The following is a 12,432-nucleotide window of genomic DNA, read 5'->3' as shown; positions in this document are numbered from 1 at the left end:
TTATATCTTTGATTGTCATAACAAAGAATAAGAAATATATTCATAGCTCTAGCAACTCTAAACCCTTGCTTACGAGATCTCCTGGGTGCTTACTTGCTATAGAACCGGGTAGGCTTCGTTGATTGCCTCAACTATAACTGAAAGGGAATGACTGACTAAAAGAGTGAAAGACAAACTGGAAGGCAAGCTAGGAGACCAAGCACTCTACCGTTTTAGGTCCATCTATTAGCTTTTTTACCATCTTTGAGTCATAGCGAGACGGCTCTATCTCTTTTAACAAGTACAACAGTAAGTACAGTTGTCACAAGGAGCTTTTAGCGTCAACGATCTACAGTACTGAGCTACGGAAAGTCTATCGAAAAAGACCAAAGCAAAGGCACAGTACAAGGTTCGAACTTTCATCTTCCGAATTCGATGCTAGCTAGACTGAGTCAAAGGATGGAATGGGGCTAGTCAAGTTAGCCTAGTTTTCTTTGCCTAGACCTATAGGGAATCAAATAAGCTAGAAGAGAAGGCAGAAAGCCTATAAGTGCTTCGTCCCTTGATTCAGTCTGCCTTGCTTGACCGAAGGAGATAGAAGGCTCATCAATTAGCTCATATAATATACTTACGGAACACTATCTTATACCTACTATAAAATTAAATCTCACTCTCTTACACTACTTGTTAAGCATACGGGGTGGGTGAAGAGAGACTTATTACCTATAAATACAATCCCCTGGCTTTCTCCTTGGCAGTCTTGGTAGCCCTATAACCCGCTGACCTATAAACTCACTTTTTACCTAGAACCTCCATTCCATGCAACAATGGAGATAAGAACCATATTGGAAAAGCACTCAAACTCAAATTAGAGATCTCAAAGCCAGAAAGTGAGAAGGATTAGAGGAAAAGCATATTAGAGCAAAGCTCCTTATTCTAGGAGTCATACAAAAGCCAAGAACATATACAAATATTGTTGTAGTCCTTCCATAATCAACTATTAGATAAAAGAAGTTATCTCAAAGGTTTTGACCCGGAACCGGAACTAGATTGTGAGTATAATGAAAAAACCTATTTTCAACAAGGAAAAAAAAAGGATTAAGGGAATCGTAGTAGATTGTAGAATCTACACAACGCTATTTATAACGAAAGGTAATGCTAATTGTCATTCTTGAATTGCATTTCCCGGTAAAAGCGATTGGTTTACTTAAAAAAGCAAATTTCTATATAAGCCAATTGAGTATTTAAGGAATCGATCTTTCTAGAGGTACTTGCTCCACCCCGAATTCGTAACCTCTTCAACAGCCTTTCCCTTCACCCACACAACCGGTAAAATTTGGCCTCTAATTGAAGGAGTGAAAGAACCCCAAAGCACGAGTGAATACGGCTGTTGTAGTTAAGAATTTGATACCTGCTTTGAATTGCCATAGATACAATACCCTATATGATAAAAAGGGGAGATTGTTTGCCCTTCCGGGCTACTTTCTATCAATGAGAATGGTGAGATGCTATTCTTATTCTTTGAGTTCACGAAAGACTCAAACATATGGTATTGACACATAGAGAGAGCCCTGGATGTTGAACCACATTCATAAGAGCGTGCCTGCTCACTCTTGTCGGAGCCTTCTTCTCCAAAGAGATTCACTTCTAGGGAGCGGGGGCTCTCTACAAGGATTCTGGAGAAAATGGGAGAGGAAAGAAGATTATAGACTAGTCCAGAGACAGAGTTCAATCAAAAAAAGTCTCCATCCATCACATCGTATGGAGTGAAAGAAAAAAAGGTTAAATACATACGTCAGCGACAATGGGGGCTTTTCACAGCGATTTATATTTATGCCAGCCGCTTTGAAAGAGAAATTATGGGAAGCTTTGTTGAAGATAAAATTGATAAGCCTTGGCTGCTTGCGGGTGATTTCAACACTTATAAATCCATGGACGGAGGCTCAAGCAATGTCATGAGGAAATGCGCTAAATTTGCTAGATGGATTGATGATTGCGGGTTGATAGCTTTGGGATTACAACAATATATGAAGGTGCGGTTGGATAGAGCCTTGGCTAATGCTGAATGGCGTCACTTGTACCCGGAGGCATCTGTGAGACACTTACCGAGGGTATACTCGGATCACTGCCTAATCCTAATCGACACAATCCCGACCTCCCCCTTTTGCTTCTCGGCCGTTTCGGTTTCAAGCTGCCTGGTTTACACACAAAGAGTTTTTTCTCCCAGTCCAAGGTGCAATAGAAGAAGGTTTTGCCCTTGAATCCTAACGAACATCAATCGTAGTTCCTGGGGAGTCATTTCCATCACCCTCAGCGCGGTTTCACATCCTTTAGTCTCGCAGTTCAAGCAATAGTACAAATCAGGAGTGGGAAGGATACATATTAAAGGACGGAAAGCATTAGCATTAGCATTAGCATTAGCAGGAGCAGGAGCACTAAGAGCAATGGAATTATGGGGGCAACTACAACTACTGATACCGGTACTAATGTTGGTACTTTTTATGCTGGATACTTACTACCAATAGCCACATGGTAATAAAGCTCTCGATAGCTTCAGTTAGTTAAATATACCTGGAAAGTCGTACTGCAACTATGCCAAGTCCGATCTTGCTTCAATAGGCTTTCTTCCTCTATGTCGGCCAGGAGAGTTCCCTATCTTTTAAGTAAGTCAAAGCAGTTCAAGCCAAAATGCTACACTCCTAGGTCTGGGATTGATCCTACTAGCCTTAGTTCTTTTCTATATATTCTATTCTTCCCCAACTGACGCACTAGAACGAAAGACTCCAGGGTTTAACGCATGCTTATTTTCTTGTTGGCTTACTTGCCTGGGAATTCTGTATTCTAGAACCGATAGCACGTGGGTGGTATAACAGAGTATACTAGCGGGTACGAGGGTTTAGCTGCTTTCACTTACTTTATTAAATTCTTCTTCTGCTCTGGATTACTAACTACTGGAAAGAGGGTCGGGAACGAGGCTAACTCCTAAAAAAGGCATTGGCTTACTTTCTTTATCCTATTCCTTAAGATATCCGTACTTGCTTACCAAGGACTGACTAGCTTTAGCTACAGAACCAGGGTCGGATTTTCTCACCTTCTTAAAAAAAAGCCTTTAAAAATTTATTTCTCCTCTTTCCTTTATAACCCGGAATTCTAACGTTGGCGGCTCGGAGTTCAGAGAGGTCTGGCATGAGTAAGACGAAGTGTAGCTTAGTATCTTTCAAATGCAGATGGTATGCTGTCTGAATTCTGGACTTGAGATTCTGGCGAGCTGCATGATTACCTGTTATTTGAATAGGTTTAGTAAGCATGCACGGGAAGTCAGAGATCAGTTTATCCTTCTTACTATTCTAATCCTACCTACCTACAAACTTTCGCTTTCCAATCATGACTTTTTCTAAGTTTCACATGCAGTTTTTTTTTTACCATACCTTACTTACTGATCAAGGATCAAGGGTCTTCAAGAGAAGCAAGAAAAGCGTTGCAGTTCGCTGAACTCGCATTCACGAAGGACAGAGATGCCACGCTTGTTAAAGATAGCCGACTGACCTCACTAAAAAGACTTCCTTTCATGAAGGAAAAGCAAGCTGGGAAGCGAAAGCGGTCCATCTTAGTAGTCAATTACCTGATACCTGAGCAAGCACTTTCAGGTGAAAGACCCTCAGTCGAACTCAGAAAGAAAGACATTGGCTTTACTCCCGGAATGAAAGAGCTAGGGGAAGATCTCTTAATATAAGGTACGCAGTCACTCACAGCTAGGATTGGTACTTTATATAAAACAGACTGGCTTGACCGAGCTGATTGGACTTCAACCGTGCACTGTCTTGCCCGGACTGATTCTCCCTTCTATGATGAACTTTCTAACTTCACCTTGGCACAGGTATGAAATGACTGGTTCTTCCTTACTTCGTCCTTAGTTAGCCTTTGTCTCATTTTCCCTTCCCTTACTGCAAGTTCGAGCCTCAACAGCAGCTTTTTATGATGACTTCCAGAGAAAGGCTTGAACTGAGAATGAAATACCCCATGGGGCTAGGGTAACTCATACAATGAGGGAAGATGGGGTTGGCATAATTGTAACTATAGCGCTCAAACCAGGCATTAAGTCTTTCCTTATGAGATGTGATGCTCACTAATCGACCATGCAAAAATCTCTAAGCCTCTTTACGGTCCCAAACCTGAAAGCTTTCTGTTCAAGCGGAGCTCGCTGTCTACTAAACGAGCCTTCACTGCCCACAGTCAATTCCTTATTTTATGTTATGAAACACTTTTTTTCGAAATTTAGTTGACCGAAACTCTATAGGCATGGCCTTGAGGGTCGTTGCTAGAGCGTTTTCCCAGTGCGCGGAGCCCAAACGAGGAAGGAAGGTGTTAGTGGTTTATCATTGGGTCAATAATGCTAATCCCTCTTTTTGTGCTACTTCTAGGGTGGGAAGAAGATAATAAAACGCGAAGCGTTCTCTTTTTTTCCCAACCTGCTGCTTCTAAAGGCTGCCCTCTCTCGGCTGGATGTCTGTCCAGCCTACTACGAGGATCCCGTATCCAGCAACCCAACCTAAAAAAAGGACATCAAAATTGTATAGGTTGGAGCTATGAAGCTTACCTTATTATTAGACAAAGGGGAAAGGGCTTTTTTCAGCTGGTGCGCAGGAGCGCACTTCCGTTTTCCCTTTACTAGTAGGGGGTCCCGTGGTTCCTATGCCGCCGCGTTTCCCGATCTTTTTCTTTTAGTGCTTCGACCCGAAGCGATAGCTTCTAGCTAGTTCAGTGGATAAGATGGCTCCGCTCCAGCTCACTCAAGAATGGGACGGCAGTGGTCCACCGGCAAGCTCGTTCTAATCTTGGACGCAGTACATTGGAATCCTGAAGCACCACCACGAACGCTACCGCGCGTTCGCCTGCGGTAAGGCACCGCCCTGTTGTGCCAGCAGCCAATTCCGGCGTGTCAGCTTAGTTATCCTCATCAAGCCACTGACTTGATGTCTAGCTTCCCAACTGGTAGACGGTTCCTTTTCCCCCCAGATCAATGAAGAAGGGAGAAGAAAGTGGATTCTTCCGAAAAACCAGAAGCGAAGCGCTATGCCGGGGCGGGGGGACGGGAAAAGAAACGGCTCCGAAGAAAGAAATTGGGGTTCCCAATGCTTCTCCACGCCCAACGAGATGCGCCAACCTCGGGATGCTTTACTCCTAACCCTACAAGGTTCCGAGACGGAGCTTAACCTGAGTCTCGGTTAAGAACGGCGATGATCTACGTTTCACACGGTGCACGATTCCATGGATAGTTTCATTCGACATCGTGACGGAGGACATAGCTTACGATCATCGGCTTTGATCATGCCACTAGGCATTTTATTAAGACATTGCACAATGATCCGAACACTTTGTCGCATCTCTTCGATACGGATACAGTAACGATCATAGCGATCTCCTCTGGTACCTACTGGTACGTCAGGATCCAATTGGTCATGAACATCGTAAGGTGCTGCTTTTAGCAAATCCCAGCATACCCCTGGTTGGGATGGGTAGGCCCACCACTTCACTTTCACTTAGGCCCGGGCCAAGTCAGTGGGGGGGACCCTGTCGGGCTCCTCCCCCCCCCCCCCAAAAAAAAAAGAAATTGTACGTGAAAGTTTCCCTTCATACGGCTCGAAGATGCCCGGAGAGGCATCCTTTCCTTGTTTGTTGGGTTGGTTCACACGCGCGCAAACGAGCACCAGCTGCAACAGCAGGAAACTATGACCAATAGAGTCAGACACTTAGCTACATCCGCACGCAAAAGGAATGTGGTTCTAGTTGAGGCTTTTTTTCCCTTATTAGTAAAGGGGGCGCGGGACGTTCGCGGAGTCCGTGCCTTCCGTACCACCACAAGACTGGTCATTCTTGGGTGAATCCCGCCCCTAAACATAAGGGATAGGAGGAAGGTGGCCGGGCCTATTATATCAAAAGGGGTGTAGAAAGAGAACCCGTCCACCTATTTCATTCGACGTTCGGAGGCAGGGGCCCGTCCGATTCGACCGACTTTTGGATAACAAAAAGGCGAGCTGATCTACTTTGATCCAGGATAAAGCCCAGTCAGCCACCAACTCGGTTCAGGTCATGTGACCTACAGCTCGGCCTTCGCTTTTTGAGACTTCCTCTACCCACACCTCTATGTGCCTGCAGCACTTCCATATGGAGAAAGATAGGCTTACCATGTTCCATCAATAGCACCTAATCTATGCCGATTTTGGCGGACCGCGCTCCACCCCGGTGAACTCCTTCGGTGACGACGTGCCCAGAGGCCAGAGGCGAAATCCGTTCGCGGTCCTACGGACCAACACCATTCAAAGGCGGGTGGCCCGCCCCGCCTAGAACAGTCATGTTTGACTGGGCTTACACACATTCGCTCACTTACGCTGTCCCCCCTCAGCTCACCCTAGCCCACGGGCCTTTTGCCCTTCTAACGTAAGCTCCAAGGCTTCACACCAAGTCTTCACTGACATAATATGCATGCTTTAGTAGGGTCAGGCAGAACCGTTGTTGCCTGATGGGAACTTCCCCCATATTGCTATCAATGTCTTCATGTCGCACGACCTCTTAACATTACACCACTGAATCCCCAATCCTTTGCTTGCTGTGCAGTGACAGTACCAATATCCACTAATCGTTGTTTCCAGATACGGTTGCCAGTTGACATCTCTTCTAATTCGTCGATACGAGAAGCAAATTGTTGTGTGAAGGAATCAATATCTCGACATAAGCCAAGAGGCAGATCTTGTGCCACTCCACCTGGTCGTATGAAACTGGCATGCATCCTGGCTCCGGAGACTCTTTCATAGAATTCCAAGAATTTCTCCCGCTCCTCAAAAGCCCACAGGAACGGAGTTGGTGCTCCCACATCCATAGCATGAGTAGATAAAGCAAGTGAATGATTTAAAATTCGAGTTATTTCACGGAATAACACTCGTATATATTGAGCTCGTAATGGTACCTCGCAATTCAAAAGTCTCTCTACGGCTGAAGAATAAGCGTGTTCTTGGGCCATCGTAGAAATATAGATAGGGTCGACGACGGAACGAACAACGAAACTTTACGACAGCTTTTTCGTACACGTTCACTTGCATCACATACACAAGTGCTCTCTGAACTGTGCAATAAGGTCACCCATAACACGGCTCTCCCACTTGAATTACCTTAGCCCCGGGCCATGCTATTCAATGATATTGGAAAAATGGCAGCGTAACAACTAGAAAGCTGGTCGCCTTTTAAAGAGTTCGTCGGTAACCAAAGCGTCTCGTTTCCGCAACCACTTTTGTACTTTGCTTATAGCATTTTTAGGTTATGCAATAGAAGGGGCTTAGCTCTGGATCCCCCCCTGCTTTCAGAAATGAATGGATCAGAAGGGTGGCTGAGTTCTCTTTCCTTTCCGAGAGGGAGGTGAAGGCCATAAGAGAAGATTGCCCTCCCGGTAAGGAAGAGAGGAAAAAGCCGCTGTCATCTATCTCGACCAGTTTCCCGAGGCGTTGGAAATCCAGACCAGCTCAGAGAATCACTGGCGCCTGCGGCGCCCTTCGTTTCGCCAACAAAGAAGTCATCCTTGACGATTTCCCATTCCTTCCCTGCCGAGCCGCCTCTTTTCGCCATTCGAGGTACTACCTCTGCCTTCCCTTTCTATAACATACCCAGGCGCCCTCCTTTCCAATCACTAAGAAAAAATCAATGCCAATCAAAGCTCTATCTAAGTAAAGCTTCATCTGTTATTTTTTCGGCCCCAGGGGAGTTTACTCGACCCATTTCCCAGTCTCCCACACTGCTCAAGTAAGTGTGCGACTCCGTATGAGGACCTCCTTCCCTTCTGCCTGTTAGTAGTATGTGCACTAGGGCCATTTGATCATGTATATTTGTTGAACTAATCCCAATGGCAAAGATATATATGTTCTAATTGAACTAAGTGTCTCATCAACTAAGTGTTCATTTATTACGTATTGTCCTTATCACATTGTGGTAGAATCTATTCTTATGGTGTTAAGAATATGAGTTGCAGATTTTATTATACATGTGATCTAAATAACAGTTCATGATCGATGGGGTCCTACGAATAAGGGCATCGTATTATCCCGGAAAGATTGTCACCTCTGTTTATTCTCCTGATTAGTAAGGAGTTACTAATTATAGGAAGTAGTGAGTCTCATACTACTTGATGGAGATCAGGATAAACATGTGGACACTCAAGATGTTGAGTGGGTCGAACAAGTGACGCTCGATGACTTATACATGGTATTTCATCAAAGTCAATTTAATGTCATCTAGTTCATAATTGTACATATGTCCTTTGACTTGCGGTGACACTATCTTGTATATAGGTGATTAGAGTTTGATACTCCTTATCCCTAGATCTTTCATGAGCTAGGGTCGCGGGATGTGTTGGCTCTAGTTAGTTGTATATGGAGATAGGGGTTTAACCAACAGAGGATTTATCACTCCGGATGAACGGAGAAAAGATTCTATGCTATCTCAAATTGTTCTTGATGGATGATAAAACCTGCGCGGGTGTATATGACTTACTTAGAAAGTTGTTTCTAGAGAAAGCCATATTTATCAAGAATAAGAACTGAGATGAGGTCATATGATTAAGACAAACAGTGTTTGACTTAACCGTGACACTAGTCGAGATCGGAATCTTAGATGAAGGGAATTTTGAGTGTACGGTAATTATGAACATTGGTTCATAAAGAATGCATCGAAACATTCATATCTATTTGGGGGTCGTGATATGTTGCTAGACTTCACTCACGATCTACGAGAATTAATAATTAATGGGATTTAATTATTTAATATAAGAAAGGCGTTTCTTATGACTCTCGTGGCCATATAGATGTGAACCTAGTTAGTCACACACAATAGGGTGTGCAACCGATTGAGTTTACGAGAGATCGATTTCATATAGATACTAGCATATCTCGGAAATTAATCTAAGATGAAAAACAAGTATAAATTAGGGACTAATTTGTAAGAGTTATAATTTAGTAGGCACCTAATTGTATTTTGTCCAAGTTAATGTGATGATGTCATGTGATGATGTCACGATGATGTCATGTGATGATGTCACGATGATGTCATGTGATGATGTCATAATGATGTCATGTGATGATGTCACGATGATGTCATGTGATGATGTCACGATGATGTCATATGATGATGTCACGTGATGATGTCATGTATGTCTCTCTGTGTGACACCTAGCATCCGACGTGTCAGAAGGTGGCAACACCTATGCTTGATGTGTGACACCTAGCATGTGATGTGTCAGATGGTGGCAACACCTATGCTTTGTGTGTGACACCTAGCATGTGAGGTGTCGAATGGTGGCAACACCTTTGCTTGGTGTGTGACACCTAGCATGTGAGGTGTTGCATTCTTAAGCAAAGCTCTACCCTATAAATAGAGGTTGCCTTTGCTCATTCTACATACACACCACACTTAAGAGAGCATATTTGAAGGAGTTCAAGTAGTCATCAATCACAGAAAAGCTTGGAGAAAGTTTTTCATACATCCTAGCAAAGACGTAATCGAGGCGAGAGTTTGAGCTTAGGGTTGCTCAGCAAGAGAAACTCTTGCAGATTACTTCAAGGCGAGGATTCAATCAGACGCATACTCGTGTGGATGAGCTTGAGGTCGCCGTACTATCGAGACTACAAGAATCGTTGGAGAATCGACATAGGTATTCTTCTTACGATTTCTAGATGCGTGCTTTAATTACTATATGATACGACGATCCATTTTTTATTGATATGATCAATTTCTGGATCCGAATTGTTGGAATTCCAATTTTGAATTGAAATATACGATTCGGACCCTCACGTCCCGCTGCAGCAACACTGCCTACTCTCCGTTTACGCGGTTCTCAAAGCAGGGGAGGAAGGGTGGGCAGAAAGTACCACGAGCCCTCTGTCCCACACATCTATCCAGAAGCAAGTGTGGTTCACCGGTTCCACCGAATGCTCCTATCTCTCGACAAAGATTGTGTGAGTGTGCAGTTATGCTTCGGATGCTTCGCCATAGAATAGATCGACCCAGTTCCCGTTCTTTTCCGGTGCACTCGCTTTATATCTCCGACACACAAGGAAGGACGCGGTGGGAAGGAAGCAGCCCTAGCCTCTGTCCGACTGATCATTCCGCTGGCATCTTGCATTCAAGCCTCCGTTTGACTGCCGCTCGGGGATGTAGTTGTAGATACGTTAGTCTTAGTGGATCGTTGGCTCCACCTGTTATCTCCTTCTACGACATGCTGTTGTCGTCGCCATATTCCATATGTCACTTAGTCATCTCTGCCTCGCTGCGGGTGAGCACCTCCGAAAGAAACGGAGGACTTCATTCAGTGACTCCGCGATCGCCCTCTGAACGATCAGAATAAGGTAAAGCTTGAAGATAAGTTTTGTACTCTATTAATTTCTCAGTCCCTCTAGTCGGGTGGGTGTCGGCCGGTCTTTCGGCCAGATCTCCCTAAAAACCGTACGTGCGGGTCTCCCCGCATGCGGCTCACGCCATTCGAGGTGGTCCAGCTCAGCATTCATTCGCAAATCCTGTAGTTAAATTGAGACTGCTCGACCTCGGAAGCTAATTCGCGTGTAGGCAGCGCTATCTGTCGTACTGTTGACTCTATCTATTCATTGAATTCACTTTTTTACATTTTTTATTTTTTATAGGCTCGCTCCCTCTTTTTCCAAGAATTCATGCGCTTCCCTTTACTTCATAGGGCCTTCTAAAATAGGGGAAAAGCCTTCCATTTCCGTCAAATGACCCGGCCTCCCCTGGCTCTTCCACCGTCCGGGCTCCCTTTCTTCCCTATGCTCCCCCGGCGCAGGCCTACCACGCTTCGCGCCTGCGGCCTTTTCTCCAGACGGTCTTTTCCAGTAGTGCCATCCTCCCCGCTGGCTGTATGGGCGGGTTGTCCCTCGCTGCTGCGTTCTGTTAGGCTATAGATTACAAGAACAAATGTAGTTGAATGAGACAGCAGGCGGGTTACACGTTCCACTGTGCCGAGATGTGCGGTGCAGGTGGTGATGATCACCCCGGGGTATGCTCTAGCGCCCTTGACAGGCACTCCAGGACCCGCCAACGCTCATGAAAACCTGGGTCGGTCCTCCCCGACCAGAGGTGTGGATAACCAGGCCACCTTCACAACCTTCTCCCCTCTGTCCCTATGTTGTAGTAAGGTAGGGAGGTTTTCTTGAGTTGCTCAACCGCCCCTTAGCCCGGTGCTCATGACGCGCTACGGAACCTCCACCGTGCCGGGGGACCAAGCAGGGCATAGCTAGCGGCATAGGAGCCGACTCGACGTCAGCGGCTTCGTGCCGCACTGGAGTAATCCAATATGTGGTTCCGCACGTTCAACCACTTCTTCGTTCATTTCCAATACTGATCGTGAAACACCATGAGCAACAGGATGTTGAGGTCCGAAATTCGAAGTGAAATTTTTTATTTGCCCGTTCCTAGTCGTCATGGGAAAGAAAGGCAGAAATAAGAAAAATATTATTCCCTAAGAGCTTGTACAGTACTACCAGTACCAGAAATGCATCTCCTTCGCCCGCGCGCGATAGCTCTACCTGGCGTGCCGTGCCGCCTTGTATGCAAGCGAAGCGCTATTGGCGGCAATAAAATAAATAGCTCACTGAGCGACGATTGATGCAGCCCCCCACCTCTGAAAGCTGAAGGAAGGCAATGCCCTCGATTGTTTTGTTCCAGAGAGAAGAAAAGAATTGTGGCGCCCCAGAACCGTGACATCCAGCAGCAGCATCCCCTTGCGTGCGAGAGACTTCTATGCCAGCCGGGAATAACGGCTCTATTATGAAAGAAATCGGCAAACTAATCTTACAGTTGTTCCCTAATGAGAAATTTTAAGATTTGAATTAGGGTTCTCCTTTCTCTCCTCCCCCCCCCCCCCCCCCCATCCGCTGAGGGTTTCAGTATGAATCTCGCACATATTTCCAGATCGCGAGACATAATGTTCTCTACTCCAGTGTTGTAGATTTCTGCCATTTTCGGAAAGTTAACGTTTTTTAAATCCTTCTCCTTCTCACAATGTTCCCGAACTTTCTAAAAAAAATGGGATCGGCGTGGGGAACTCTTCCGCCGGTTCTGGAGCCAGCGGGTTCGGAATGACCTCCCTCTCACGGTTAAAAAAGTGGTTAACCATCTCGAAAAAATCCATATCGTCCATCCGAAAAACGTATCTCAACTACAGCCAACTCCCCTCTTTCCCTGTTGAAAAACCTGCCCTGCTCCATTTTCTCTAGAAATGCTAACCAAGTGACACACTGGGGCCATGGGTCATGAAAGAGGTTGACCCCCATCCCCCTTCACTATGGCCAATGAACTCCTCGCTTTAGTCCGTTCTTTTCCTTCTTTTGGCTCGGGTCGATAGTAGCCGTGGTAGTAATGTCCCGGAGCCCGGCTCCCGACCCGAGGCGCCGATCGGGA

At 45.5% G+C, this 12,432-nt stretch overlaps 1 protein-coding gene across 1 annotated transcript; it reads right to left on the bottom strand.

Moving 5' to 3' along the window:
• Positions 1-3,822: 3,822 nt before the first annotated feature.
• LOC126667518 (NADH dehydrogenase [ubiquinone] iron-sulfur protein 2) lies at positions 3,823-11,455 on the bottom strand. Its single transcript, XM_056104646.1, has 9 exons — positions 11,313-11,455; positions 10,349-10,417; positions 6,544-7,010; positions 5,688-5,690; positions 5,242-5,482; positions 4,861-5,166; positions 4,449-4,528; positions 4,142-4,197; positions 3,823-3,981 (listed from the first exon to the last, which is right to left on the bottom strand). The coding sequence occupies exons 1-9, from the start codon at positions 11,453-11,455 to the stop codon at positions 3,823-3,825; spliced, it is 1,524 nt and encodes a 507-aa protein (XP_055960621.1).
• Between the last annotated feature and the right edge of the window lie 977 nt (positions 11,456-12,432).

This window comes from Mercurialis annua, linkage group LG2, assembly GCF_937616625.2.
Source record: "Mercurialis annua linkage group LG2, ddMerAnnu1.2, whole genome shotgun sequence".
NCBI classification, from domain to species: Eukaryota; Viridiplantae; Streptophyta; class Magnoliopsida; order Malpighiales; family Euphorbiaceae; genus Mercurialis; species Mercurialis annua.
This window is presented reverse-complemented; position numbering and strand designations above follow the sequence as displayed.

Coding starts and splice junctions, on each gene's coding strand:
- LOC126667518 (XM_056104646.1), bottom strand. CDS start 11,455: ATGACGACTAGGAACGGGCAAATAAAAAATTTCACTTCGAATTTCGGA. Junction 7,011..10,348: donor CCTTATTCTGATCGTTCAGA/GGGCGATCGCGG, acceptor CGTCGACCCTAT/CTATATTTCTACGATGGCCC. Junction 5,167..5,241: donor ATGAAACTATCCATGGAATC/GTGCACCGTGTG, acceptor GGAACCTTGTAG/GGTTAGGAGTAAAGCATCCC.